This window comes from Empidonax traillii, unplaced genomic scaffold, assembly GCF_003031625.1.
Source record: "Empidonax traillii isolate 1590-97213 ecotype Southwest subspecies unplaced genomic scaffold, ASM303162v1 scaffold135:size1941959, whole genome shotgun sequence".
NCBI classification, from domain to species: Eukaryota; Metazoa; Chordata; class Aves; order Passeriformes; family Tyrannidae; genus Empidonax; species Empidonax traillii.
In genome coordinates, this window is record NW_020955328.1 from 916,639 (window position 1) to 944,390 (window position 27,752).

At 51.7% G+C, this 27,752-nt stretch overlaps 1 protein-coding gene across 1 annotated transcript; it reads left to right on the forward strand.

Moving 5' to 3' along the window:
* The first annotated feature begins 13,995 nt into the window (after positions 1-13,995).
* On the forward strand, positions 13,996-26,034 carry AKAP1 (A-kinase anchoring protein 1). The gene is made up of 12 exons (XM_027883818.1): positions 13,996-14,533; positions 17,651-18,779; positions 18,819-19,349; positions 20,121-20,254; positions 20,759-20,885; positions 21,446-21,576; positions 21,660-21,837; positions 22,519-22,669; positions 23,307-23,374; positions 24,339-24,412; positions 24,682-24,747; positions 24,904-26,034. Exons 2-12 carry the CDS (start codon positions 17,675-17,677, stop codon positions 24,961-24,963), a joined length of 2,625 nt encoding a protein of 874 aa, XP_027739619.1. The 5' UTR covers positions 13,996-14,533; positions 17,651-17,674; the 3' UTR covers positions 24,964-26,034.
* Positions 26,035-27,752: the final 1,718 nt, after the last annotated feature.

Genomic DNA, 27,752 nt, shown 5'->3' on the forward strand with positions numbered 1-27,752 from the left:
ACGGAGGTCTGGAGTGCTGTGACGCTGCAGAGCCGCGGCTCGTCCAAATCCAAAGCCATTTCCCGAAACAGCCCCGCTGTGCACCTGCTCTGGCCTCGGGTGTTCCTGCTCTAAAGGGAAGTGTTGATCCTTAACCCTCTTTGCACACCTCAAGGTAGTGGCTTCCTGAGCCAGGGGAGTTTCTCTAATCCTGGTTTTAATCCAAACGTGTAAGATTTTAGCTGTGGACTTTTTTTTACCATACTGAAAAGAAACTCACGATAGCCACAGTACAATGAGCTCAACAGAAGTGGTGGATTAGGTTAAATTTCAGGTAATTAGCAATAAATGGGAGAGGAAAAGGAGGCTGCAGGAGCCCCTCATTCCCCAGCTTCACACACTTGGACTGTACGTGGACCAGACTGGACAAACTGGCTTTTTTCCCCAACCTTTATTTTTTCTGTACTTTACTGCCCTGGGGAAGGTGGTACAGGGGGAAATCCCCGGGAGCTGCCCCTCGGGCTGTCACTGTAGCACCGCGGGGAGTTCATCGCCTCTTCCTTCCACTGAACACGCGCTCGAGCGCTTTAGTTCTGCCCTTCCCGACAGAGCTCCCTGCAGAGCAGCCAGTGGGGCTGGAGGAGCAGCGGGGTGGATTCACTCCTGGCTCTGGGAATGGTGTGTGGCAAAGCTGCCCCTGTGCTGCCCGGGCAGGCGCAGCAACAGCCACGTCTGCTCGAGGTACATGAATTTCAGTGAACTGACACTGTCGGGTCAGTCCTGGGGCAGGGCCGGGGCTGCCCCTCTGCCCGTGGGACCCCCGGGGCGGGTCTGGGGTCCTGCAGGGGTTCCAAGAACTGAAGGTGCTGCCTTTGGTCACTGCCAGGCTCTGGGGACAGCGCTGGGGACGTGCTGCTGTGCGAGGGAGGAGGCGGGAGCTGGGGCGGGGTGTCCCTGGGGGCTCACGCAGCTCCTGCTCAGGAACAATTCCACTTCCCAGTGTCTTATCCCTGTGCTGTGGTAGGAATCAACAATCCTTTGGTGGCTTTAAAGGAAAAAAAAAAAAAATCCACTAGGTAAAAGCCAATCCTCCAGTGCAATCATTAATGGCTTTCAGTAAATCAAACTCCACAGCTAAATTATTAGAGAATGGTACAATTAAGGGTTCCGATTTTATTGCTATAGCACACAATTCCCATGTATCCACACAGTAACAATGTAACATTTATGTAAATAAAAATACCTTTATTGTATTGATTCATAAAATAACAATTTCTTTAATTTGTTTACAGTCCTGGAAAAGCTATGAACACAAACTTAATATGCAAATAGTTTGTTTGCCAAAACAAGAGGAAGACTTAGGATTAGCAGTCTTGGAATAAACACATTGGAAAAATGAAGTGGTGCAATTAACCCAATCCCTTCCCTCGGGGTGGTGCAGGTGCTGCAGCAGGAACGTGGTCACTGGGGACACGGAGCGGGGTGTGAGCAGGGCCTGAGGCTGAGCCTTGGGGTCCCCAAGTTAGAAACTGTTGTCATCTCACAGCTCAGATTGTGAGGAGCCACCCCTGGTGTCACTGTGGTTTGTACCCACTGGAGCTGAGTCCAGCCCTTCCCCTTTGGCTGAAGACAAGGAACTGTAGAAGCCTGAGGATTTGTGGGGAGGAGGAAAACAAGAATCTTGGGAAGGTGATTCGCTGTTTTCACTTGTTTCTCCTACGAGCAGGTTTCCTGTAAAGAGGAACAGGAATTCCAGAGGAACTGCCCAACTGGTTTTGCTTGGGCAGAGAGGAAGTGTCCCTCCTTCAGAACTGCTGCCTTCTCTGCAGCACAGGGGACAGTGATGAAAATCACCTTCCCTGGGGAACTGCTCCCAGCTCTCAGTCCCAGCTAAAAATCTGGTCTCTTCATAAAGTCAGTGAACAAAATCTAATTTCCTCTTTCCTGGAAGGAGGGAGTTGGTTGGAGGTTCCCCTGTGTGAGAGGGCCTGGACTCTGGCTGAGCAGGGGTGTCAGGCCCCTGTGTCAGGTAGTGGGGGTGGAATTGGGGTGTAAGGACAGCTGATGGCCAAGGTTTCATTTGGGATCATGTGTGCCCCGATATGCAGGAACGTTGTCTTGTACTGGTTGTTGGGAAGCTCGTGCTTGGCTCACAGGGAAGCACAGCCTCTGTGTAATGATTAAACTCCAATCAGTAATTAGTTGTTGAGTGCCTTACTGTCTCTCTGTTGCTCCCCTGCTCCCTCCAGCAGCCACTGCTGGCACTTTGCCTCTTTTTCTTTCTCACATCCTCCTTCCTTTGTTCTTTCCCTGTTTGAGCACTCTCCCTCCTGCCCCATTCCAGCCTGGGCTGCTCCACCTCTGCCCACGGTGAGCAGCAGTTGTTGCAGGTGACACTGTGGGTCTGAGGGCAGCAGTTGTTGCGGGTGACACTGTGGGTCTGAGGGCAGCAGTTGTTGCGGGTGACACTGTGGGTCTGAGGGCAGCAGTTGTTGCGGGTGACACTGTGGGTCTGAGGGCAGCAGTTGTTGCGGGTGACACTGTGGGTCTGAGGGCAGCAGTTGTTGCAGGTGACACTGTGGGCAGCCCACGGGCAGTGGCTGCAGCTCCGGTCCCTCTGCAGGGCTGGAGCTGCAGCCCTGGAGTCCCCCCATGCTTTGCCGTGGAAACTTTAGATGCAGAAAAATCCCAACAGGAACACGTGGACCACGTAACACCCTCGCGGGGATCGTGTGTGACACCCCTGGCTCAGAGCCCGTTCCCACCCCACACTGACCACAGCTCAGTACTGTAAAGACAATTAACATTCTGTTTGTGTTGATATTTTCCCTGACTTAAAGATAACTCAGTAGTATTTGAATAGTGCATAACCTACCTGTAATGATGCCGATGTTTCTGCTTTACCGTGCATGAGGTTCCCCGGACAGGGAGCATTTCCCCAAGTCTCGTGGGCCGAGCCCCTGGCCCGTGCCAGGGCTCGCTCCGACCCAGGTTGTAGGTTTTAGGGCTTTTTCTGTTTCATTCTAAGGTTAATTTCTATCAATGTCATGAAGCACGTCCTACTGTTATGCAACAAACCACAGACAGTCACTCGGAGTGTTGGTCCCACCTTTTTTTTTTATGCAGTATATTCACCTGTAAATAATTTTTGTGTAAAATTTGACAGAAAAGTATATTTACTACACTGTAAATACATGTGACAATATATTGTATTATTTTGCTTTTTTTGTAAAGCAGTTAGTTGCTGTATATGTATAACATATAAATTTGATTATTCTAGTGTTAGTAACTGTTAACTCCTCCTCCTCCCTGTCGCTGGAAGCAGAAGTTGTGTCCCACACACTCCCCCTGGGTGTGGTCTCACTGCTCTCCCGCTGGAGCGTGAGCCTGGCCCTGCGCCGGGGGAGCTGAGGGTCAGAATGGTGGAAACCTGGTTTCAGATAATTATTGTTCACCCCACTCTCCCCTCATGTATGTACTTTCCCTTTTTTTTGAAGTAAAATGTAAATTGAACCTGCTCCCAGTTGTTTGAAGGTCATTCCCGGGGGCTGTGGTGTGGTGGACCTTGACATCCCCGCTCTGCTGGGACAGTGAATTGGGGTGGGTTCTTTGGGGCTGAACCAAGGGATCCAGCCCAGTCCCAGACCCAAGAGCCCACTTCTTCTGGGGAAAATGAGAACCAAGTTGAAATGCAGTGTCTGGGGTTTGTCTTCCCAGACTGGTGCTGCTCTGGGTGTGGGAACTGCACAGATCGAAGGAATGGAAAACCCAATTGCCTGTGGTGACTGAGGACAGAATAAAGCCCATTGTCATGAGTTTCATGTCACTTCAATAAGATTATCATAACTGAATAATAAATCAGAATACTTCTTTTTAAAATGTAAATTTAATATTGTAATAAAACAGCTGCTTGGTCTTTAAAGAACAATTCAGTATAATTTGTCTATTTGAGCTTTTCTAGCTTAGAAGCTTGAGGTTTCAGCTGTCAGACAACTTCTATGACAAATGATTAATCACACCTATTTTTCTTTTAGGGGGATACATTACTTTCCCATTAAAAATGTATAAGTACTTATGTTCTGGCTTTGTGAATCGTAAAAGGATGTAAAGACACATTAAAGTGTGACTGCATTGACTTCTTCTGAGACATCTTATTGTTCCTGCACAGTGAGTGGACAGACAGACCTGCAGACACCTGGCCAGGTGATTCCTGCCGTGCCCCTGCTGCCAGCTGGGGCTGCCCGAGTGGAGGAGCAGCAGTTTGAGAACTGTTCCGCTTCAGGAGCACAATTTCTGCCCTTTAGAAGAAATTTTCATTAGTCCTAAGCTGGAGCTCCGGTGGGAGCCGACTCCTGAGCAGCCCCTGCTCAACCACTGCTGCCAAAAACATTCCTCAGCACAGGGTCCTCTTTTGGGCAGTGGAGCCTCCCTGCTGCTGGAGATCACAGACACACTGTAGCCACAGGGATGGAATGAAAGCAGAAAGAGTTTCACTTCACTGATGTCTTTATGCACTTGGAAAAGCTATACTTAGGGGAAAATTGTACCCTTTGAGCAGGCAGGTCTGTCTAAGGAAACAGCTTCAACATCCCTGCCCAGCTGCTGATAAAATATTTTTCAATGGAAAATAATAATGTAAAAATGCACTGATGTGGGGATAGAAATTCTGTTAATGAGCTAAGAACTCTACAGAGAAAGAGAAAGGAAGTTGTTAATCACAAGCAGTAAGTCTGACCCATAGTATGAGTGGCTCATTCCTAGATATTAAGCTGTTTCTGGAATAAATATTTCCAAATACCTCTGACTTGGAATAACGAGTTTTCATATTTTAGATAGCCCAAAATTTACACTACATTTGTAATTCCCTTAGTAGGAGACTTCCTTAAGCATGCTGAAAAGCTGCAAACAAGCAAGCAGAGACATTCAAATTAAAGCCCTTTCCTGCCCTTGCTGCATGTTCCTGTTCCTGGCTGAGCCCAGGATGGCTCAGAGCTGTCCCTGAGGGTGCCCCGGTACTGTCAGGGGTGAGATGGTGAAATCTGGTCCCTTAGGCCTCACCGTAGGAGCAGATTCTGCTGCACTGGTCACTTCTGCCATTGTCAAGTGCTTTTTATTGTCTGTCCTCCCCTTAGGCCCCTCTGTGTGGGGCAGTGACAGCACACCTGAGCCTAAACAGTTCTGATGGGTCAGCTGGTGTCACAGGGGTGTCAGAGGACAGCAAAGCCACCCTCCTGCAGCTGGGCAGTGCTCCCAACAGTCCCTTGCAGAGCAGCCACGGCCTTTCCCACTGCTGGAGTTAGGATTTCCAGGAGTGAATCCTTTGTGCCCTGGAACAGGGGCTCTCAAATGAAAATCACTCCCAGGGTTGTGTGGGTGGAGAGTGTAGAATAACATCTCCCATGATGTGACTTGTTCAAACAAGTATGGGTTTGTTCTTCAAAGGAATCGTGAAAGAACCTCTGACGACGGCATCTTTCGGGATATTCAAATGACAGCTCTATGAATAGCCAGGAGTAACTACCTGCTCAAGAAAATCCCACTGAACTATTAAATTGTATTTTAATTTTTTTTCTCATAGCAAACTGTCCTTCAGAGAAACTAGAAATATCTGTTCTGCTGCTCCCATCCCCAGCCAGGGACTGGGAGAGCCAGGTCTGCCCGGGAGAGCCGGGTGTGCAGAGGACACGGCACATGCACTGAAGAACTGCTGGCCCAGCCCCCTCCTCCTCCTCCTCGGGCTGTGAGGACACAGGGAAATGAAGTGGCCAGGTCCAGAAGAGGGAGGTCAGGGACAGACTTGACTGGGAGCAAGTTTTCCAAGCTCTAGTTACCAACTCTGCTTCCTGAGGCTCCCTGTCCAAGGTGTAAGATGCCAGGCAGGGGGGCAATGGGTGCCTCTGTCTCACCTGCTCTTGGCTCCATTCCCTTAACTTGTTTTCCATGAAGTTCCTCCACTTGCTGTTTGTGCTCCCCAGCTCCTGCACCTTGTGCATGGGCACAGCTGTACCTGCCCCTGGGACTCCCCCCAAAGAACATGCTGCCCTCGAGATGCTGACAGGCCTTACCTCTTCCTTTCTCCTTTTACTTTGTGTGGGGCCAGTTTTTCTTGCCGGGAACACTTGCTTGTTCAATCCCCATGAACATGGAACAGGCAGGCTGGAAAGCTGTTCCCCACTCATGAAAACTCCAGAGACACGAACTGGTTCTATCAGGAGACGGTGACCTGTCACACAGGGAAGCAGTTACTCTGTTAGCAGGGTTTGGTTTATTTACAAGCAGTGTGATTTGATCTTTACTCCACAGCAGATGTTTCTCTGTTCACTGCAGTGGAGCTCACAGCCCCTGGCTGCTGTGAGAGCTCAGCCAGGCACTGCCACAGTGCAGGACACGCATCTGTCCCAGGAGCTTCACCATTTGTGGTCCCCGTGTGTGACAGACGTGGCTGTGACCTTGGCCAGATGTGAACATCTGTCCACCAGGCATCGTAAACGCCGCGATTGCCCAACGGTCACAGCCAAGGGTGGCTGTCAGTTGGGAATTCCTAACGGACAAACTGCTGAGATCCTCGGGTTAATTGCATTAAAAGGGCAAAGTCTCAGCACCCATGAATTTTTCCGCCTCGAGTGTGGCATGATTTGTAGTCTTTAAGGGGGTATTTATTATTAATTCCTGACTGCTCTAAACAAAGATTGAGGCGAATCAGAAACTTTTCAGGGAAAAATACTTGGACAAATCAGTGCTTTAGGAAGGACAATCCCACTGAAACACAACTGTAATTTCTCCAAGTTACTCATTTACACCCCCCCGTACCAACTGCCTGCTGCAGACACGTGTAAATAAACAACTGGCAGGTTTGCCCCCAGCCAGCCTGGGCATTCCAATAAACCTCTCCTGTGTCCCACAGTGAGGGTGTTTCCAGCAGGTTTCTGCAGCATTACCTGGTGCAGAGCGTGCTGCCCACAGCCAGCTGAGCTCCTGGGAACAGCAGGGCTGAGACTTGGGCACTGGAAACAGAGGAGGCTGATTGGGGAATAATCTATCTAGATGAAAAGGAAGCTCAGGCTTTCAAGCTGACAGGAGTATTTTCCTGCACTGTTGCAGCTCCCACTGGATGCCCCCAGGAATAGCTCTGGTTTATAACTCACTCTTGCTCTGCTGCTCCCTGTTCCCGCCCCAGGGCAGGCTTGCATGAGCCGCCTCTCCCCGGCCTGTTTCTTCCCTCTGACTTTGCCACCGAGTTTCCAAAAGATACAAAGGCAGCCTAAGTTGTTCCACGAGGAAATCCAGAGGCAGCTGTTCCCACAAAGCCAGGCCCAGTGACAAACCCAGAGCAGTTTCCTCAGGAGCCCCAAGCACTGCGGTGTCCCGGTGCCCCCTGACCTGCCCGGCTGCGTGGGAAGGAGCAGCACCCGGACACCCAGGCTCCTGGCACGCCGTGTGTGTCCATGCAGCTGTGCTGGACTGGAGAGAGGATTGCTCCTCAGAACAGCGACAGCGCTTTCCCACAGTCTCCCCCAAGTGCCCTGCCCGGGATCCGCAGTCAGTCACACAGTGTGCCAGCGCTTCTTTGCTCTGTATCCCCCAAACCTCAGGCGTTCGTCGGGACACAGGAATCATTTACATACACTGGATTTTCTTTCAAGGATGGAAATCCCGTCAGGAGCGATCCCGGGGCCGGGAAAGCTCCCGTTCCCCTCAGGCCGGGAAGACTCCCGGTCCCCTCAGGCCGGGAAGGGTCCCGTTCCCCTCAGGCCGGGATGGGTCCCGGTCCCCTCAGGAGCGATCCCGGGGCCGGGAAGGGTCCCGTTCCCCTCAGGAGCGATCCCGGGGCCGGGAAGGCTCCCGTTCCCCTCAGGCCGGGAAGACTCCCGGTCCCCTCAGGCCGCCGCCGGGTCGGGCGGGGCCGCGCGCGCGGGCGGCTCTCGCGGGACGCGGCGCTCTCGCGAGAGGGGCGGGGCGGGGCGGGGCGGGGGCGCTGCATGTCCGAGCCGGCGGCCCGGCCGGGCGGCACGTGGGGCTGGGCCAGCGCCGGGACCCCGGGACAGCCGGGACCACCGGGACCCCCGGGATCACCGCACCGCCGGGACTGCCGGGACCAGCGGGACCGCCGCACCGCCGCCCGTGAGTACCGCCGCGGGGCCGCGCCGCGCGTCCACCGGGGCTCCGGGCCCTCACGGGGGAGCGGCCGCGCCGCGCTCCCCCCCCCCGGTGCTGCCCTGCCCGTGCTCCCCGCGGGCACCGCGGCGGGAGCGGCCCCGCACGGCCCAAGGTCAGCGGCCGACCCTGCGCGGTGCCCGGCGGTGGCGGGGCCGGGGGCCGGCGCGGGCTGTGCCGGTGCCGCCGCTCGGGGCCCAGTGCGGTCCCGGGGGCGATGCGGGGCAGGGTGCGATGCGGGGCAGGGTGCGGGGCAGGGTGCGGGGGGCGAGCGGCACTGCTGAGCCTGGCGGTGGTTTGCGTGTTTTCCCCCCCCGGCCCCACCGTGGCCGCCCTGGGAGGCCGGAGCTGACTCGGGCGGTGCAGCCCTGGCCGTGCAGGTTGAGGCAGCCCGTGCTGTCTGCTGTGTGTCTGGTCCGGCCAGCCTCGCCTGTGTTATGGTAATGGCCGTAAAAACTGTTATTAGCAAACTTCTAATGCATTGCTGTGACTCCTTTTGTTTGTAAGCCAGCGTGGAACACAGTCAGGAGCAAAGGAATTAAATTGTTGCTACCGAGGAAGTGATGTTTGGAGAGCCTTGCTTTCCTGGGAGAATCCTTGTTGTCTGACTCGTTTTACTCTTTTGTTTTTCCTTCTTCTTGCTCCTTGAAGCCAGTGCGATCTGAGTTACTCGTGTTCCAGAGCTGGGCAGCCTGCTGTGTGCTTGGCCACGTTCTGTATCAGAGCAATCCATAGAGCAGCAATCCCAGAACAGACAGACTGATCCATCCAGCAGGAGATGGAGCTGGCCTCAGTCTGTGTAGGGAAGAAGTGAGGGCTAGAGTGGCAGCGCTGGGGCCTCTCTGTGTCCGCAGGGCTGTGCTGCACCTGCCGAGCGGTGCCGGCCCCTGGACTTTGTCTCGGGTGGTTGTGGGGAAGGTGTTGCACTGGTGGAACTCTGCTCTCCTCCGGTTGGCGTTGTGGTTGTGAATGATCTACCAGCACAGCCCTGGGGGAGCACGTGGGGTGTGGGAGAACAGCACAGCTCCCCAGGGGCCACGGCCCTTCCCTGGGAGCTGAGGGAGCAGAGCTGAGGGAGCAGAGCTGAGGGAGCAGAGCTGAGGGAGCAGAGCTGAGGGAGCAGAGCTGAGGGAGCAGCTGGGCTCGGCCGGGCTCCCTGTGTGACCCAGTTCAGGTCACTCAGCCTCCTCATTCTTTAATGAGCTGAAGGGTGAAGGTCTGTCCAGGCATCTGCTGAGCTACTGTACTTGTCCTCCAGTAATGCCCCTGGAGCTGTGATTGTGGCAAGGGGCAGCACAGCTCCATTAGCAGCATCTCCTCGGTTCACTGGTGTGCTCGCACGTGCTGCACACTGTGCTGGAGGAAATGACAACTTCTGAGCAAGTTAAAGGGGCTGAGAATCCTGTGGAGCTTGAGCTATGCTTGAAGTGGGATGGAATCCACCCTCTTACTGTAGCACTGGTCCTGCTCACCTGACAGTCCCTCAGCTTCTGCTTCAATGTTTCATTGAGCTCTTGAAGGACTTTTAAGAGCTCTCCTGGGGTTTATGAAGGTCAGTCTCTCACCAGTGTCTTCTACAACAGGCTGTTTGCTCTCAGACATGAAAAGTGATATTAGGGCTGGAGAGTCTGTGTGGATGGCACTGCAGGAACCCAATTCTTATGAGTGTTAGTAGCTGTTTCTTACTCAGGAGTGCTCTCCTTATTCACACTGGGTTTAGAAACCCATCGAGGAACCATATTCCTTTTTAGAGATCTCTAGACGTGCTCTGAGACACTAATACTGAAAATCATCAGGTGCCTGGAAAGCCTTGGTTTAACCTGGACACCTCACAGTGCCTGAAGTGAGGCAACAGGAATCCCCCTCTCTGCCCGGGGTGTGAGGTGAGGGTACCTGCAGCCCAGACCCACCACGGTGTGTCAGTCCCCAGCTCCTGCAGATTCCCTGAGGAGTTAACTGGGACAGGATTTTGCTGGAGGATTGCAGCCAAAGCTCTCTGAGCCAGCAACAGTTGATTTATGATGTTGAGACTCTCGTGTTCATTTTGAAAACATTGCAGGCTGGCTGTGGGGGGATTGCAGAGCAAGTGCACTTCTGCAGTAGCAGTTATCTGAAGAGCATAATGCTTTAAAAGCAACATACCCCACTTATCCGTGCTTCTCACCGTTCATGTGCACTTCACTGCTGTGAAGGAACGATTTAAGGTATTTCTGGTGTCCAAGGAGATTGTAATAGGATCAAGGCTGATATCCCAGTTGCCCTTAGCAACATCTAGAACTAATAAAAAACATTAATTATAGCATTAATTACTTATAATTGTTTCATGTTTCAGATCTAATGATTAGCCTTTTTAAAATCCTGATTTCTAACTACAGTGCTTCTGTGGAGCTCTTAATGCAAATAGCTGGTTAGACTTTGTGAAGTGATGATTAACTTCAGGCAGCCATGCTCAGATACTCTGAAAAAGCTGTTTTATTCAGTAGGTGTTTAATATCTCCTGGAAATTAAAGCTTTTGCATTTGTTTTTCATGGGGATTGCTAGAAGGGGACATATTTGCATGTCCCTCACTGCTTTTTCAAGTGTTCTGTCTTCAGCTGCTTTACTGTGAGTTTTTTGTTGTCCACTGCGTGGATTGTGTTCAGCTTTGCTGCCCCTGCACTTTCTCAGCTGGAAGGTGACTCAGTTTATGGGCCCTGCACGTTATTGTTAGCAGAGCTGAATATTTCGTAAAAGATCACTTAAAATCATTCTTGAGCAAAGGAATCCCTGCTGCAGACCTGCTTGCCTTTGACCTCTGCTGCCACCTGGCACTGAGGATGAGAAACCTGCCATGTGCTGGGGCTGGTTTTTGACTCTGGGTATAAATAGCAGCGGTTGGCTCGTGATTTGCATGAGCCTCTGGTATTGGGGGCCTTGGCTTTGCATGGGGGTAAACCTGGGACACTTTGCAGTGTGTGTCCCCATAAATCTCAGGGCTGCAATCCTGTGGTTTCCCCTTCCTTAGGAGCTTCTTTTTGCTATGAACTTGGACTTGTATTTGGATTTCTTGTTGAAATGCAGGGGTAGGAAGAATTCTTTGGTGTTCGTGGGTGCAGGAAAGAAATTAGCACGTCCCTTCCCCAAAGTATTTCCAGTTGAATGGAGTGCTTGCTGCCTGTTAGAGAAGGTGGGCTCCCCTCTCTCCAGCTGGAATCCTTTTTTTCCATTCCTTGTGTTTCCTTCAGCTCCATGTGACTGTAGGAAGGTCATTTGATCTGTGTCTTGGCTTTGCTTTCTGAAAAGGGCTGCCAAAGCTGAGGAGAGGAGGCAACTTGCAGTGCAGGGGAGGCTGTTCTGTGAGAGCTGCCCCTGGTGTGGTCCAGGCAGGGGTTGGGGATGCTGCCTGGTCACAGTGAACGTGTCTGTCTCTGATCAGGTCTCGAGTGGCTCCTTGGAGCACTTGTTCATGCACACAAGTGACCTCCCTGCTCTCAGTCTGAGTGCCTCCCCAGGACAAATACAGGGCACCTTCCTCACTACTCTTTGCTGTCCTGCTCTCTGGGAAGGATACAAACTTCTTCTGCAGCTTCTCACCAGGCCCTGGGCACGAGGCTTTTGCTGTCCTGTGCGAACCTGGCCCAGCGTTGTTTTGGGAAGCTGTTTGCCAAGGTGTCCTTGAAGTGAGCAGGGCTGGCTGCTGCCCCCACGTACCTGAGAGCTGTTTGGTCTCGGTGCCGCTCTCCTGCGGCACTATCAGCATGTTGTGGTGTGAACCTCCCTGTCCTGTCTCCTTGAAAACACGAGTGTTTTGTGTCCTGTGTGCAGAGTACATTGGAAGCCCTTGGTTAGTTTAGTCTCAGGTTTGTGGAAGTTGATAGAGATGCAAGGCATTTGACTTGGATGGTTGCTTTGAAGTTTGAATTTGTAATCTGTACCTGGAGTGGCCACTACACTGTGCTGCCCAGAGCAAGGGCTGCACTGGCTTCTTTGGTGTAGAAAGGAACACAAAATGCTAAGTATTGAATGCTTTTTTTCTGAAATTCTGGAAAATAGTTAGTTATATTCTCCAGCCTGTGTGACAATGCAGAAAGAATGGAAGGTGATAAAATTTTTCCCAAGTCCAGATTTTTGTAATATGTTGGTAAGTTATAAAGGTAATAACAGCTGCTTTGCCTGGTCTGTGGGGGTAGTGGTGAAGTGGTGCAGAAGCCATTTCTGAAGTTTGCTGAAGTATCTGAGAGACCCTTCTGGGAAAACAGGGGAAAAGCTCTCGTGCTTCCCTCTGCAGTAGAGGATTCACAGGGAGACACTACCTGGAGTGAGGAAACCATAAATAATGAAACAACTGGAGCAGGGAGGTAATAAGATAGAAAGTGCAGTATGGAGCTTGATAACCTGATAGGGTTAATATTAATTACAAACTGTTCATTATTGCAGAGCAGGAGGAGCCCTCAAGGCCTTGGCTGACTCTGTGAGGCCGAGTGTGGTGAGGGCTGCTGGGGGTCAGAGTTTGTGCCTCTGTGAACTTCTTGATTTCCAAAACATCTTTTAAAAAAAAACCTACAGATTGGGTTTTATTAATAATAAAAGCACTGATGCTTTTATTGTAAAGCTCTGCTTCGGGGTGTGTAAATAAATAGGAAGCGTTCTGAGTCCTGTGTTGGCTTTAATGCTGCTGGAGCTGTGCGGGGCCAGGGTTTGGCTCCTGAGTTAGGAGAACACACAGAAGCATCAATGAATGTGGCAGGGGTTGTGCAGCTGTGAGGGGGCAGTGAGCTCTTGCAGGAACATCACTGAAGGCAGTTTTTATCTTGGAGATAAAAGGCAGCCTGGTGTTGGTGGTGTTTCTTGCTCCAGAGCACTAGTTCAGCTCTACATCAACCAGCTTTTTCAGCCTTTTACTTAAGTCACAATTTATGCTTTTGCAAATAGGAGACTGCTGGTTCCTAAATATTTTAAGGTTGTGGAGTGGCCTCGTTAGTGGCTTTTCATTTGCAGAGCAGCCAGTTTCTTGAGCTCATAGCCCCTGTTCACTGGCCTGTGAAAAGATGGTGTTGCTTAAGGGGTATCTCTTGCTCTTCTAGTCTCTCAGTGCTGGTGTTTGAAGCAGAAATTGCTGCAGAACACTTACCTCTAATTAGTTAAGTATACAGAAACTTCCCTGTTGGCTTTTTAAAATAGGTGTTGCGCGGTTTGAGATTTGGAGGCCTGGCTCCTGCCTGTCTCTGGGTGTCTGTAGCTCCTGAGTCATGTTGTCTGAGCTCCTGGCTCTGGGTGATGTTTAGTTTGATGGTGGTACTCCAGGATGGGCAGGGGAGGGGTGGAAAGGCTGTAAAGTCTGGTGGCCAAGGGACAGACACCCTGATCTGCAGTGTGTGATGCCAGGGCTGGCAGACTGCTGTGGCTTCACAGCTCCCTCCTGTACCATCAGCCCTGGGGATGCTGCCCTGCATGCAGAAAGCCCCTCTGCTCTCCTGCTGGAACCACACACTCTCCAGCAGGACCTGGCAGAAGGTCCCTCCATGGGGCAAGTTCTGCCTCCTTCATCTTGTATGAAACCTGAAGAAGCTGCAGTTAGATAAGGCAGTGCCACCTGCCAGTTCAACTTTCGATGAAAATGTGCCTCATGCCAGGGGTAGGTTATGTAAGCCTTTATGTCTGTTTCTGTGCAGGAGCTTTTCTTATTTTAAGATTAACAGTAGGGCCTCCGGTTCTTTAGGTTTTTGTCAACTCCTGTTCTTATGCCTCCTATAAGGCAGAGCATGTGCTACTAGTTATTTTTAGCATGGAAAATTTTAAGAGCCCACGTGGTCCCGTTTAGTTTGAACCATGCCAGGCTGTCCAGTTCTCTTTCACCCAGATAGTATTTATTTCCCGAGTGCTGCATCGCTAACTATAGGGTTTGTTGGGAGGTGTCCTGGCCTTGCTGTTGAAGCTGCATTTCCAATCTAGCTGCCTACTCCTTTGCTCTGTGATCCTTTGGGACGGGCTTTAATTCCAGCCTTGATTTCCACTGCTTTCAGGGTTTGGAAGCGTAGCCTCTCAAGTGCTGGGGCAGAGGGAAGCGGAGGAGCCGGGACCAGCAGCGCTGAGGGGTCCCTGCAGAGAATGGGGGCTCAGCCACTTGGGAGTCATCCTGGCCTCTCTCTTGGGAGAGACTCGAAGCAGCTCGCCCTCAGAACAGACCTCCTTGGGCGTGGAAAGCCCTGAAATTCTGGAGCGAGTGCTCGCTGAACTCCTCTCGGACGCTGAGAATGAATTATCTGACTTCCCTGGGAACCTCGTGCTGCAAACATTTCTAACCTTATAAGGCTGCGTGTGCTGAAGGGCTCTGTGTCCTGGCCAGGAAACAAGGTGGCTTTGAACTGCTCTAATGTGAACAAGTAGAGTAAGTTGACTGTCCTTGGCTTTTTTTTTAAGGTAGGTAATGTGTGTGTTCTTTCTTGTCCTCATCTCCTTGCTCTTTACCAGGAGTTTTCCATAAATCAAGTCAGAGCACAGATTTGGAGAGCTGACTGACCCCTACTCTCCCCTTAATCCCATCCTGACCCGCTGTGGGGATTATTTAGCAAGTCAGAGTCTCGTGTGGTGGCTGCAGCTCTGCAGCCCTGCGGTGACACAAGGTGTGACATTTAGGGGGGATTCCTGGCATGCCAGAGGGAAGTGGAAGTGGCTGGTGGTGGGGTGAGCGCATACAGTGCGTGAGCTCCACTATTTTTGGTGCAGGACTGATGGGACCCTGCTTGTTGGGAATAGTGCTGGGGATCCAGTGCTTCCTGCTGGTTCTGCCTCCTACAAAGCTGCTCCTCTCCTGTCCAAAGCCTCTGGAGCTGCTGTGCTTCCCAGCTGGCTCCTCCTGCCCAGAGAGTGCAGGGCCTGCTGGGCCAGGCTCCCTCCCACTTGGCAGTGCTCGAGGGCATGTGATTTGACAAGTTGCCATTTTCTGTTCTGCTGCTGGCAGGAAAATCCCAGGCTCTCTTCCCCCCCCCCCACGTGCATTCCAACGATCCCATTGCCCCTGCAGTCCTGAGCTGGCTGGCAGGTTGGCAGCAGAGAGGTGGCTGGGTCGCTCCTGAACGCCTTGGGCAGTGGCTGTGGGAGCTCTCGTGGGGAGGAAGGGAAGGAGAAGCCGTGTCAGTGCCTGTGGCTGGGCGGGTTCAGCCATCCTCGGGCACCACACACAGCCCTGCTGTGACTGGCATTGCAAGAGCTGCCTTCCTGAGCCTTCCTGAGCCTTCCTGAGCCTTCCTGAGCCTTCCTGAGCCTTCCTGCGCGTCTGTGCGACGAGGTGTTTGGTGGTGTCAGCTGTTCCCCAGCCAACCCAGCACTCCAGGATGTCTGCTGGCATCTCACACACAGTCACCGCCTTTCATCCTGCTCTAGCTGATGGGAGGATGTGGAGTTCTCATTTTACACCATCGCTGGTAGTGATGGAGCTCTGGCTAAAGGAGTAAATTAAAAACATGGAATTTAATGAGCGTCGCAAGGAGCCGTCAGCTAGTCCAGCAGTCCCCACTCATCCAAATATCACAAAGGAGTGCAGATCTTTATCCTAAATGATAATGTTCAAAATGACTCTTAGAACTGTTTTGTCTGCCAGACTTTGGGACAAACCTGTCCCTCTGTGGGGCATCCTGTGACTGTCTCCCTGTGCTGCAGAGCTGTGTGGGATGATTGTTTGAACAGTTGGTGCAACTTAGTAGGGAATCAGATAATAATAGGGCTGTCTGTTTAATCAGGAATGCTTGCTGGGAATGGACTTATGTGAGCTACTTTAATTTGGGTTTGTGGTGTGCCTGTGAGACAGCTTGTAGGGTAGTTCTGCATTAATTACAACAACTTCAGTGCACAGCAGATGAGCCCTTGTGGTGGCTCACAATGTGCCATTGTGCTGGGCAGCATGAACGGAGACCTTTTGTCTTGGGGGTGTACAAGCTTCATCCTTTCCACTTGCAAAAACCAAACATCCCCATTATTGCATAGGTTTGTTGGGTTTCTAATTCCAAATCCCAGATGTTACCGCTAACAGAAGGCTCACCCTGAGCAGTGAGTGCTGCTCCCCGAGTGCATACAGCTGGCTGGGAACAACTGGGATTTAGTTACTTCTTAGTTATCCAGTTTATTTAATCAGACACAAATGTCCAGTGAACACACTCGAGTTTCCTGTGTAGAACAACATAAATGCCTCATTTGTGATGTCCTGGGATATTACTGAACCCCTTAAATCATGTCTGCAGCTGACCTTTGATTTGGGATGGAACAGGCAGGTTTCTGGTCCCTCACTCTGTGCGGACTCTGCAGGAAGCGCTGTGGGAGCAAGGCAGGGGCTGAGGGAGCGTGGATGAGGTTGTGTGGTCGCTCCTGTGGGGTGGAGGTGAGAAATCTGGAGTGAGTATTGAATTATCTGAGCTCTGATACTCAGTTTGAGCCCGAGGGAGGCACGGTTGTGTCCCCCAGCTAGAATGTAATCAGCGCTGGTGAAGATCACTGCCCGAAGGAGCGGGAGCTGCGCTTGGGACACTTGCTCTGATAACAGAAGGGGTTTTTACAGTTGAGACAGACTAAGCACTGGGCCAACTGCCTTGATTGTCCTCTCTTCTCACAGAAGTATCATGCTTCTAAAGAGGAACCAGATAATGCTCTTTTCCAGTGCGTGGTTCCCATTTCTGGGATGTCACTATCTCCTCCAAACAATCTTTATTTTTGTTGCTCATTGGCAGGAGCCTCGAGGGCTGTTTGGCTTCAGGTCTGTCTGTATAAGCTTCCTCGCACACGTGGTGTTTTGCTTTAATTCCTGCACAGTGAAAATATAAACTTTGAGTGCTTTGCAGCAAGGCTGTTTGGGATGTGGTAACTGTTTAGCTTTGCATTCCAGCTGCAGACTTTCCTTAAGGAAAAGGAAAGGTCTGGCAGCCCTGCCTTGTGTGACCCAGGTGAGGCTTGGAAGCAGAGGAGCAGGACTGGGTCAGGAGTCTCCGTGGTGAGGAGGTGGGAAAGGAGTCACAGACTTTCTAGAGGAAAAGGGACAGCTGTTGGCTGGGGGGAGTCAGGGCAGTGAGTTTGGATGGAGAACAAACTTTGGAGCTGGGTTCCTAAGGTTTTAGAAAAGTGTGTGTTGTCAAACTCTGGAACTCTGGGGCATGGGATGCTGCCTTTCAAGGGGAGAGCTGGGGAGCCCTGCCATGTGTCGGACCTGTCGTGGAATGTTGTGGTACAGCTGGGCTTGAGCCCAGCCCAGTGCTGAAAAACCTGCTGTGCTGGAGGCAGGACTGACCTGCAGCCGAGAGGCTGGGGAAACAAGGGGGAATACAGTGCAAAGGTGAGGTGAGGTTATGGAGTATAATGGTGAGAAATGTCCAGATATCCCTGGTCTTGGGTCAGGATCTTGTCCTGGGGCCTGCTGCCAGAGCAGAGATGGGTATTTTGAGAGAGGCTGGAAAACGAGCCTGTTCATGCTGATGGCAATACCTCAGGAGACTTCAGCCTTCCTGTTACCTTCCCTGTGACTATTCTAACACACCTTCTTTCTCCTCCTAGGTGTAGTTGCTGAAGCTCTGTAAGATGGCTCTGCGCTTCCGCAATTTCGTCCCGTACGCCATCCCCGGAGTGCTGGCGCTTCTCGGCTGCTGGTGGATATATTCCTGGAGGAAGAAGTACGCGAGCTATCGCGACAAACAGGCCATAGCCATCGGAAGGGAGAAGAAGGAAGAAGTGTCAGAGAGCGGTTCAGCACCCAGAGCAGAAGCGTGTGTTCCTCGCAGACGGCCCCAGCCGTCGCAGGAGGAATGCCCGGAGCACCCAGCCTCGACCCTCCTGCTGCCCGCGGGCTCGACGACGCCCTCTCCTCTGTGCCAAACTCACGAGAGGCCGAATCTCTCACAGGACCTTCCAGACCCGTCGGGAACGACAGTTCAGCCCAGCACCCCCGAGGACGACAGTGAAAAACTGGAAATGACAGGATGTGCAGAGGGAAGCGGAGCCCCTGCTCGTGCTGCCCCCCCTCGCGTCCCCAAGAGCACAGAGCCGAGCCGGGCACTCGGGTCAGGCTCCACTGCAGACAGAGCTCAGCAGCCATCAGCATCCCTGGCACAAGAGTCTTTGGGAGTCAAGGTGGAGATCAGCAATGCAGAGCAGTCAGATGAGGCCACGTTTAAGCCCCCTGAGGAAAAGCAGATGCCAGGAATTGTGCAGTTGGATCCTGGCTCTGTGACAGCCTGTTGCTTGGGATTGGAGAAAGAAACCAATGCCCCACAAGCCTTTGTCAGCAAGGAAGCTGAAGTTGTATCAAGTCGTGAGGATTCTGCAGTGAAGATGTTACCGGGGAGTTTGGAGCCTGCCTGTTTGAAGCAGTCCAGGGAAGAGGAGATGCCCGAGTCCATCGCCAGTGTGCCTGTGTGTCCAGAGGACACACAGCCAAAAGGAGACGAGTTGGAAGGAGAGAAGATGGGAGGCGTGAGTTTGGACAAGGAAGTTGAGAAAATTGAGCAAGTAGCAATACAGATAATTTCCAAGGTCATTCTGGCAGCAACTGAGGAAGTGCTGTCGGGTTCTGCAGGCGAGGCGTCCCCGTGGGTCTGCCAGGCTGCTGTGGACCAGGCTGAGGTGCCTGTGGGTGCGGGGAGCGGTGCTGCCCCAGGCCAGGTGCCCGTGCAGGGGGCTGCAGGCGGTGAGGACGGGGCTGCAGGCGGTGAGGACGGGGCTGCAGGCGGTGAGGACGGGGCTGCAGGCAGTGGGGCCGCCGTGCACACACCCCCGCGGGCAGAGGAGCGGGGTCAGGGGGCCGCAGGTTCCAGTTGTCCTGCACACGGCTGTGCAGCCAGCCCAGGTCAGGGAGACACGAGAGACTGTCGGATGAAGAGCCACGAGAGCAGGGAGTCCCAGGGAGTCGATCGGACTCGTGTGGAAAACCACGCAGGGCCACTGGAAAAGTCATCTGTGGCTCTGGAGGACTCCGGGTACAGCACACACACATCCGAAGGTGGGACGAGTGTAGAGGAGCCACTGCAGAACACGGTGCTGTCTGTCACGTCAGAGCAGCTCTCGGACTCACTGAGCACACCTGCAGCACGAGACACGTCTGCTGAGCAGAGCTTGGTGCCAGGGGAAACCCCTCCTGCTCTGGGGCTGCCTGGGGACAGCTCAGTGCCATACAGCAATGGTATCCTGAAGGAGGATGGGCCAGACTCCAGCCAGGAGTGTAGCAGTGCGGCAGGGATGGATGGAGATCACTCAGAAGGTAAGGGTTTGAAAATTGAGTTTACCAACAATTGGAAGTTGGACCCACAGAACATTTTCACTAGTGAGAGTAACTCCAGGAAGAGAACGGTGCTGCCTCACTGTGAATGCAGGTGTGACAAGAAGGTCTTGGAGTGAGTTGTGGAGCCTGGTGGTGGCAGAGGCTGAAAGCACTGAGACACTGAGGGGTGGGAAGAGGGGATACAGCAGGTAAAACTGATAAGGTGACAGTGTTGGATAACAGGTCATCCCCCTGACCTTCACACCCGGGCTGTGAGACTCAAATCCTCTCCCTTGCCCAAGACGTCAGTGGCCAACAACTGACCCCTTTGCCTTTCTTAGCCTCTGTGCTGTGTTACCCTTTAAGGTGTGGCAAATGTGAAGCAGCTGCTGGGTTTATTTTTCTCTTTGGTCTCTGACTGGAGGGTCTGAATACTTGCAAACAGGTGAGGATCTTCATGCTTCTGCTTGTTAATCTGGAGGAAGGAGCAAGCTCGTGTGGCACTTGACTGTATCTGGGATCTGACCAGGAGGAGGATGTTTGAGTTTGACCCTTTCCCAGCTGGAAGTGTTCCTGCTATTGGCTGGTGGTTTAGGAACAAAACAGTTCAGCTCTTGCACCTTGTTTCTTCAAGCATATGATGAATTTGGGCCCCCTATTGGTGGGCACTCCTGGCACTGGGGTCACTGTGCAGCCCCTCCCGTGGGGATGGGAGTGTCAGAGTGTGGCAGCTGGGCTGTCTGAGTGCTGACACGTGTGCCTGCCTTGCAGGTTCGGACGCAAACAGCGTGGATTTCGTGGACAGTGGCTGTGCCATGAGGAAGACGGTGGCTCGCCAGAACGCCAAGCTGGAAGGAGGATCCAGCAAGCCCGACTTTGTCATCTGGGAGATCGAGGTCCCAAAGGTAACCACTGCTGGCCTGCTCGTGCATCCTGCCCTTCCCAGCCCCCTCCTGGTGCTCCCAGGCTGGTACTGGGTTGGTGCCATCCCGGGGAGATGGCAGTGAATGCAGCAGGACTGAAGCACTGAGCTGCCTTTAGGAGGAGTGAAGAGCCAGTGCACAGCGGGAAAGGTGCAGCATTCCAGGGCTATCCCCTGGGGGAATGGTGGTGGTTGGACTTATCTTCCACCCAGTCTGTGAGTCCATGCTTTGGAAGCATTCAGGAGGCTTGGAGGGTGCACAGGTATTAAAAGTCGGGGATCTCTCCAAATGAGCTGTGCTTACTGATCTGTGTCCACCTGGATTCATCACAGACCAGCTGAACTCGGCACTGATCCAGCACTGCCTTGTGTTTATCCTGCCTGTGCTACAGCAATTGGGAATGTGGGTGATACGAGCCAGAGAGAACAGGGATGTCTGACCTGCATTTCTCTTCCTGACTGTTGCTCTCCTGTCCCTTTCACACAGGAATTAGTTGGCCGTTTGATTGGCAAACAAGGGAGATTTATGAGCTACTTGAGGCAAACGTCCGGTGCCAAAATTTATGTCTCAACACTACCTTACTTCCGTGACTCCCAAGTCTGTCACATCGAAGGTGAGTGCAGTGTGTGTCTGTTCATGGTCTGATGTGTAGCTTGGGGGCTTTGATTAAATGGGTGAAGAATTTGAGTGGATTTAGTGGCTTTGAGTCTAGTGCTCTACAGAACTTCTCTGCTCAGTGCTGTTGCAGCAGAGGTGTGTGCCAGGTCACCTGTGCTGTGGCACAGGAACCTCAGTCCTAGAGCTGGGAATGCATTTTAGCATCTTTGGCTGCTGCAGTTTAAGCGACCCCTTTAGCAGGATCCTGTCAGGCTTGCAGGAGGAGCTGTGGGATGGGCATCAGCAAATGCAGCCTGGGCTGGGAAGGTGTTGGATTCACTGTGCCTGAAAAATATCTGCCAGTGAATGGGATTTATACTGGCTGTTGGAACTGAGACCTGGCAGTCTGAGTTGCCCATGCTGGTCTGATACCGAGTTACACGACCGGTCTGTTAAAATTTGCGCTGTTGATGTGGCAAAGAGGCTCCTGGTAGTTGTGTTCTTTCATGTGACAGGGCTGGGGGTGTCCTCAGCTTGTCCTTGCTGCAGACTTTGTGTGGGATTTTCACCTTCCAGGGACCTCACATCAAGTAGAGAAAGCGCTGAGCCTGATTGGCAAGAAGTTCAAAGAGCTGTGTCTCACCAACATCTACACCCTACCTCCACCCATGCCGGTGCCGCTTCATTCCCTCCTGGTTTCTGCCTGGGTGAGTCCCAGCGTGCTGGCTGTGCTGTGGTGAGACCTGGGTTCCCATCAGCACTGCTGACATTCCTTTCCTCCCCTTGGCAGCTGTTCCTCCCCGACGGGGTCACTGTGGAGGTGGTCGTGGCACACCAGGTCGATGCAGGGCACATGTTCCTGCAGCAGCACACCCACCCCACCTTCCACGTCCTGCGGAGCCTCGACCAGCAGATGTTTGCCTGCTATTCCCAACCCGAAATTCCAACCCTGCCAACTCCAGTAGAAGGCAAGTAAAGGATGCTCACAAGTTGATCAGTCGAGAAACTTCGAGGGTCGTGCCAAGGCCCGTTGTCCCTGAATTAGTCATGGGAAGTTTCCCAGTGGATGAGAATGTGATAGTTGACTTGTCATCTCATCTTTAAGCTGTTGCCAGAGTACAGATGTTGCTCTGCCCTCCCTTACCCTGCTCATCCCTGGAGTAGCTCCCCAGCCACTTGGCTGCATGTGAGATCAAGCCTGTCTCAGGTTATTTCCAGTCAACCTGGCATCTGGGTATTTCTGCTGACCAAGTGTGGAACTACTCCCAGACCTTCCTATTGTCCCTGTCTGTCACCATGTCTGCACGTGGTGTGCAGTGAGGGAGGCATCACGTGGAAAGGGGTTATTTGTTCTTTCTGGAGACAGACCTTGCTCTTGGTGTCCACAGGCTGGAAGGGAGCTGGGTACCTGGGCAGAGCAGCTCGGTGGTGGCAAACAGAGAGCTGACATAAAATCCCCCAGCCCTGTGTCCCAGCTGCAGGCCTGGTCTGGTGGGGGTGTGGGTGGTGTTGGAGGCAGGTGGGAGCAGCCTGAGAAATGCTGTGGGTTCTCTGCAGATATCTGTGCAGCACTGCTCATGCCTGAAGTGCTGATTTCTGGAAATCCCCTTATCCTGAGCCTTTCCTCTCTGTGCTCTGGGGTTTTGCAGTTGGCATTATCTGTGCAGCTCCAGGCCTGGATGGGGCATGGCTCCGGGCTCAAGTCATCAGCTACTTTGAAGAGACGGATGAAGTGGAGCTCAAATACGTGGACTATGGAGGATACGACAAAGTGAAGGTCGACACACTCAGGCAAATCAGGTCTGTAGCTCCTCTCCCACGGCCTGAGGCCACATCTGGCTCAAATCCTCATCACAGGCATCTGTATGGTTTGAATTCTTACAAGTTTTCCCCCAGCTGAAGTGGGAAATGGTGGAAAGGTTTCTCTCAGCAGTGGGTGTGGGTTCCTGGGAGCACAGCAAGCTCCTGTAAGACTTTCTGAGAGGGAGGGAGAGAAAATGGCAACTTCTGACACTTCAGGATAGAAGTTGAGTAAAAGGAGGCCCCAGAGTGTGGTTGAGTGATGAGTTAGGAATAAGCTCCCAATTCTCATTCCCCACTCCATTGGCTGGGGGAGCAGTGTTGGGTCAGAGTTTTCTTACACGAACCCATTAAATACTTGACTCTGCCCCAGAGGTGGGAGACAAGCAGCACAACCTCCCTGGTGGACATGGGTTTTGCTGGGAGCCTGATCCAACGTGGCATGTTAATCAAACAATTTATTGCTACTCTGAGATTGCTGGGAGACCAGTCTGATGTTTTGGGTTTTTTTTTATTTGACTGTCGTTTATTTAAAACTGAATTCCTGTCAGAGCAATTGATTAATCAATGTCACCTCAAAGAATGCAGAAGTAACTTAAAAGCCATGTTCTTACTGATTGATCCTCTTTTCTTTAAGGTCTGATTTTTTAACACTACCTTTCCAAGGAGCAGAAGTTTTACTAGACAATGTGGTGCCACTTTCAGGTAATGGAGCTCTCGATGTACCATTGGCACTTCTGCAGGTTTCCATGGATGCCAGCTGTGTCCAAGCCATGATTTTGTCAAAACCTTCCCCCTCCTATTGCCAGTGCAATTGGATGTGACAAGAGGAAGGATTGGAAAAATTGTATTGTATTCTTCTAAATGTGCTAGCATGGCATAACCTGTCAGAGTGCAGGGGGAAGATGATAAATGTCCAGGCTTTTTCCTGCTTGGAGAGGAGAATGAATTACTGTCGTAAGCAGGAAGTTGGCAGGACTGGCAGGGTGTAGATGCAGTAGCTGTAACTGCTCTAATTCTTCTGTCATAGAGTCACTGTGAATGCAAACTTAGTTTTTAATCTGCAGACAAATACCTGACATTTTCCTCCTGAAATGACTGATTTGTATAGTTCTGTGTTCAAAAGCCAAGCCTGCAAGCGCTGGGAGAATGTCAGCCACTGCCTAGGAACACTTTGATTTGTTTTTTTCTTTTTGTTTTCTCCTGGTGTTGGAGGTGGGTGCTGTGTTGGTGTGTGAGAGCTGCCCTTCTGGCAGGGAAGGGGTGGCAGTAGAGTGGGGGCCGGGTCGGATTTCCCCAGGGGGTTTGTGGCTGGCAGGATACCACGAGTTACAAACACTTCTGAGTTCATGGTGTGGGATCAGGCAAATCCTGAGGGACCTGGGCTTAGTTTGAGGTTCAAAACATTAATGGCAGCTCAGAGGTACTGCAGAAATGTGCTTTGCTGTCTTTAAAGCCTCCTAAATTCCTCAGCCACTTCTGCTCGTGCTGTCGCAGCTGGTGGCTGTGGGAAGCTCCTCATCCTTTCCCTGCAGTGGGGCACTGCAGCCAGGGGTGGGGGTTCCCTGGCCCAGAGTCTGGAGGGGCCAGAGAAGATGAGCTCAGCAGTCCCTGCTGGCCTTTAAAGCCCGTGGAAGATCTCACCTGTCCTCTCCTGCTCTGTCCACAGACGAGGATCACTTCTCCTCAGAAGCTGACGCCGCTGTCAGTGAGATGACCAGAGGCGCCGTCCTCGTGGCACAGGTACAGGAGGTGTCTGGGGAAGTCTCGTTGCTGGTGGGACAGCTGCTGGTGTGCCAGCCTCTGGCACACTCTCTGTCTTGTAATAAACCCCAAATCCAGACCCCACCAGCCTGGCTGCTGGGCAAGGCTCCTGGGAAATCCCGGGGCTGAAAAATCCCATCAGCTCTGCTCGGGACTGGGTGCTGAAGTGCTTGTGGTAGTGGCTGTAGCTGTCCATGTAAGTGAATTAGGACCAGAATTGCTGCACACTTAGGTTTTTCTGTTTCCAGGTCACAAATTACGACAGTGTCACGGGGCTGCCGCTGATACAGCTGTGGAACTTGATGGGAGATGAGGTGGGTATATCGACAAAGCTATTTTTTCTGTGCTGTTGAAAACTCCCTAATCAGCAACAGCAAGTTCATAGTGATAAACTTGTTAATGTTTCTTCCTGGGGTTTGTTCACTTATCTACTCTTTTTTTGTTTTTTTTTTTTTGTTCCCTCCCTTTAGGTAGTGTCAATAAACAGGACTCTGGTGGAAAGAGGGTTTGCTCGGTGGCTTGACTACTAGCGATGTCCCAGATGCCTTGACAACTCTTTCTGCAGAGAAACAAAAGACAAAAAAAATCTTGTTTTGCACTGTTACAATTTGGTTTGGCAACTTCCCCTGAGAAGACCCGTTTACACCTGCCCTGCCTATGGAGTTTTGTGGTCCATTGAAACACGTTTTACTCAACTGTTACCATTTCAGTAGAACAGATACCTCATCTCCTGAAAGGGGGTGTTCAAAGCCATAATGACAGATACTGTAGCTTTAAAGCAAAAAGTCCTCCCTGGCCTCTGCTCAAAAGTTGAATGGAAAAAGCCCTTCAGACCTCGGGGCCGGCTCGAGGCGAGGCCCCGGATCGGTAACTGCGGTTTGGCTCCGGCTCTGGCGCGCCCCGTGAACTCGGTGTCTGCCTTTTCCAAAAGTTACATCGGTTGTCCTTTTTTTAACAGGCTCTGCCTCTGTAATTAATGATTGTTATTAAGGAATTTAATGTTCAGTTATGGATTTTTTCTCCGTTGTGCCACTAACCCGCACAAACAGCATTATTCATCTTGTGTCTTCCTCGCGCCGGGAGGGGGATGAGTCGCGGCCGCTGCGCTCACCGTGGCACGTGTCCCACTGCAATCATGGATTTTAGGCTTCATCTGCTCTCCAGGCAGGGGCTTGGAGTGCAGGATATGTTACCACTACAGTTTTTGCCCCGAAATGTCACATATTTAAAGAAAAGAACTGCTTGCCAAGCCCAATTGTAGTTTATATTTTTCTAGCTGTGCAAGTCTGTAAATATATATAAAAAAAAAAATCATTGTAATATTTTGTACAAGAAAAAACACTGGAAACAAAGGGAACTTTACAGAAACTTTTTCACACCAAAATGTCCTATATAGGTAGAACTGGTTTGGAGTGCATTAGGGTAGCCAAATAATTTGGAGCATCCAAATGTTGGGAGTGTTTCAGCTCTGCTGTATCAGGATTAGTGTCCCCGCCTAGGTTGCTGTCTGGTTGGAATTGTGATCGCTGCATCCTTTGCTATGTTGCTGTACAGATCTGTTTAAAAAAAAAAAAAAGTAACAACTTGGCATTACTCTTGCAGTGGTGTTCTCTCTCAATTTTTTTTTTTTTGTTGCTCCTTTTTAGATTTCTATTATATATTTAAAATTTTGTTCAAGTAATTTAAGCTGACTTAATGCTCTTAAAGACATGCCCTCTAATGTGTATCATTTTAGATATGGATTGAGCTGGGATTTATTGCTGGTAGAGAAGATACTTGCCAGAAAAATGTTGATGTAGTCAGTCCTCAGAAGCTGTTTCAGGTGAGTCAGGGATGTGCTGACGTCCTGTGAGTTAAGGTGCCAGTGCATCACACCTTTTGGACAGCTGCCTGCACAAGCCTTTGGTCCAATCCCCCTGGTATGGAAGGGTTAGATCCTTTCTTGGAGTTCTCCTCTATTTGGCGCTTCTGATTAAATGTTCATGTTTGCAGGAACATCCAATGAAAACTAAATTGGGTAACTCAGATCTATATAAAAAGATATATCCTTTTGGAATGTTTCTTTCCACTTCAATTAAAGCTCGAATTTTAAGCTGTCTTAATCAAACCGTGATGACTTAAGAGCCTTCATTTCCTGCCTCCCTTAGAGCAGCCCTGGAGCCCTTGGGCTGCCCCCAGGGGGATGGATTTGTTGCTTTCTGTTCCTGAAAAAGTCTAACTTGTCTTAATTTTGGTGCTTTCCCTCGCTTTGAGGGGTGTCAGAGTTGGGAATCTGCAGCTCTCCTGGTGTTGGCTCCTCGTCCCCTGCCTTCTCCTGGCTCTGCAGTACTGAAGAACATCCTGTTCCCTGTTTGTGTCGTGAGCTGCCTGCTTCTTAAGCCTTAGTGAAATAGAGCAGTGTGGGGTGAGATGAACTGAAATTAGGAGGTGTTGGCAGGTAACAGACATCTCTTCTTCCTGAAAGTCATAACTCTCAGCCTGTACAGACACATTAATGGGAAGGGGGAGGATAATTTAGGTTTGGGGTTTTTTACAGTGTGAACAAAAGCAAATGGGTTTGTGGAGATGGGGTGGGAGTTGAAAATGGACTGCTTGGAAAAGAGCAGGGGAAAATACACAGGACAAAAAAGGACCAGGGGAGGTTGCAACAAGGGAATTGTGTTTGCATCCCCCTCTCTGAGATGGGGCAGTGGTGTTTTGTGCCCCCTCAGACCTCAGGGATGGGGCTGTGGGGGTTTGGAGGGGGTTGTGCTACTCCTAAATCCATCAGCATCCCCAGAGCAGCTCCCTAATCCTTGGCTCAGACCTGGGCACACACACATGGAGCTGAGCTGTCCCACGGGGTGCTTTGACTGAAGCCCTTCAAAGGGGCTTTCCCCTTTGCAAAGTGGTGATTTTATTAGGGGTGAAATGAATGAGGTCTCTGGAGATGCCTGATTTCTAAGCTGTGCCTGGAGAGCGAGGGCAGGCCGTGTGCTGTGCTCTGGTGCTCCCTGCAGCGTGGCCCCTGCAAGCACAGCTCCCCTCTCCTGGCTCTCCCAGGGATGAGAGGTGCTTCCTCTCAGGCTCCTTCCTGGGCGGGTGGCACCTTCCTCCCAGACCCTCTGGAACACCAGGCCTGGTCCTCTGGCAGAGCCCAGGTGTGATTCCCCTTTGCCACGCTGGCCCCAAAGCTCCTGGGTGGGGAGGAGGGAAGAGTTTGGAGCAGACAGTGTCTGCCAGTGGTGTGTGGAGCACTGACAGCAGGAGCAGTTCAGCTCCTCACCCCCCCAGCCACGTGTGCAGCTGGGAACCTGCCTCAGGGGCTCCCTGGTGGGAA

Coding starts and splice junctions, on each gene's coding strand:
- AKAP1 (XM_027883818.1), top strand. CDS start 17,675: ATGGCTCTGCGCTTCCGCAATTTCGTCCCGTACGCCATCCCCGGAGTG. Junction 18,780..18,818: donor CGTGCAGGGGGCTGCAGGCG/GTGAGGACGGGG, acceptor ACGGGGCTGCAG/GCGGTGAGGACGGGGCTGCA. Junction 24,413..24,681: donor GCGCCGTCCTCGTGGCACAG/GTACAGGAGGTG, acceptor TTCTGTTTCCAG/GTCACAAATTACGACAGTGT.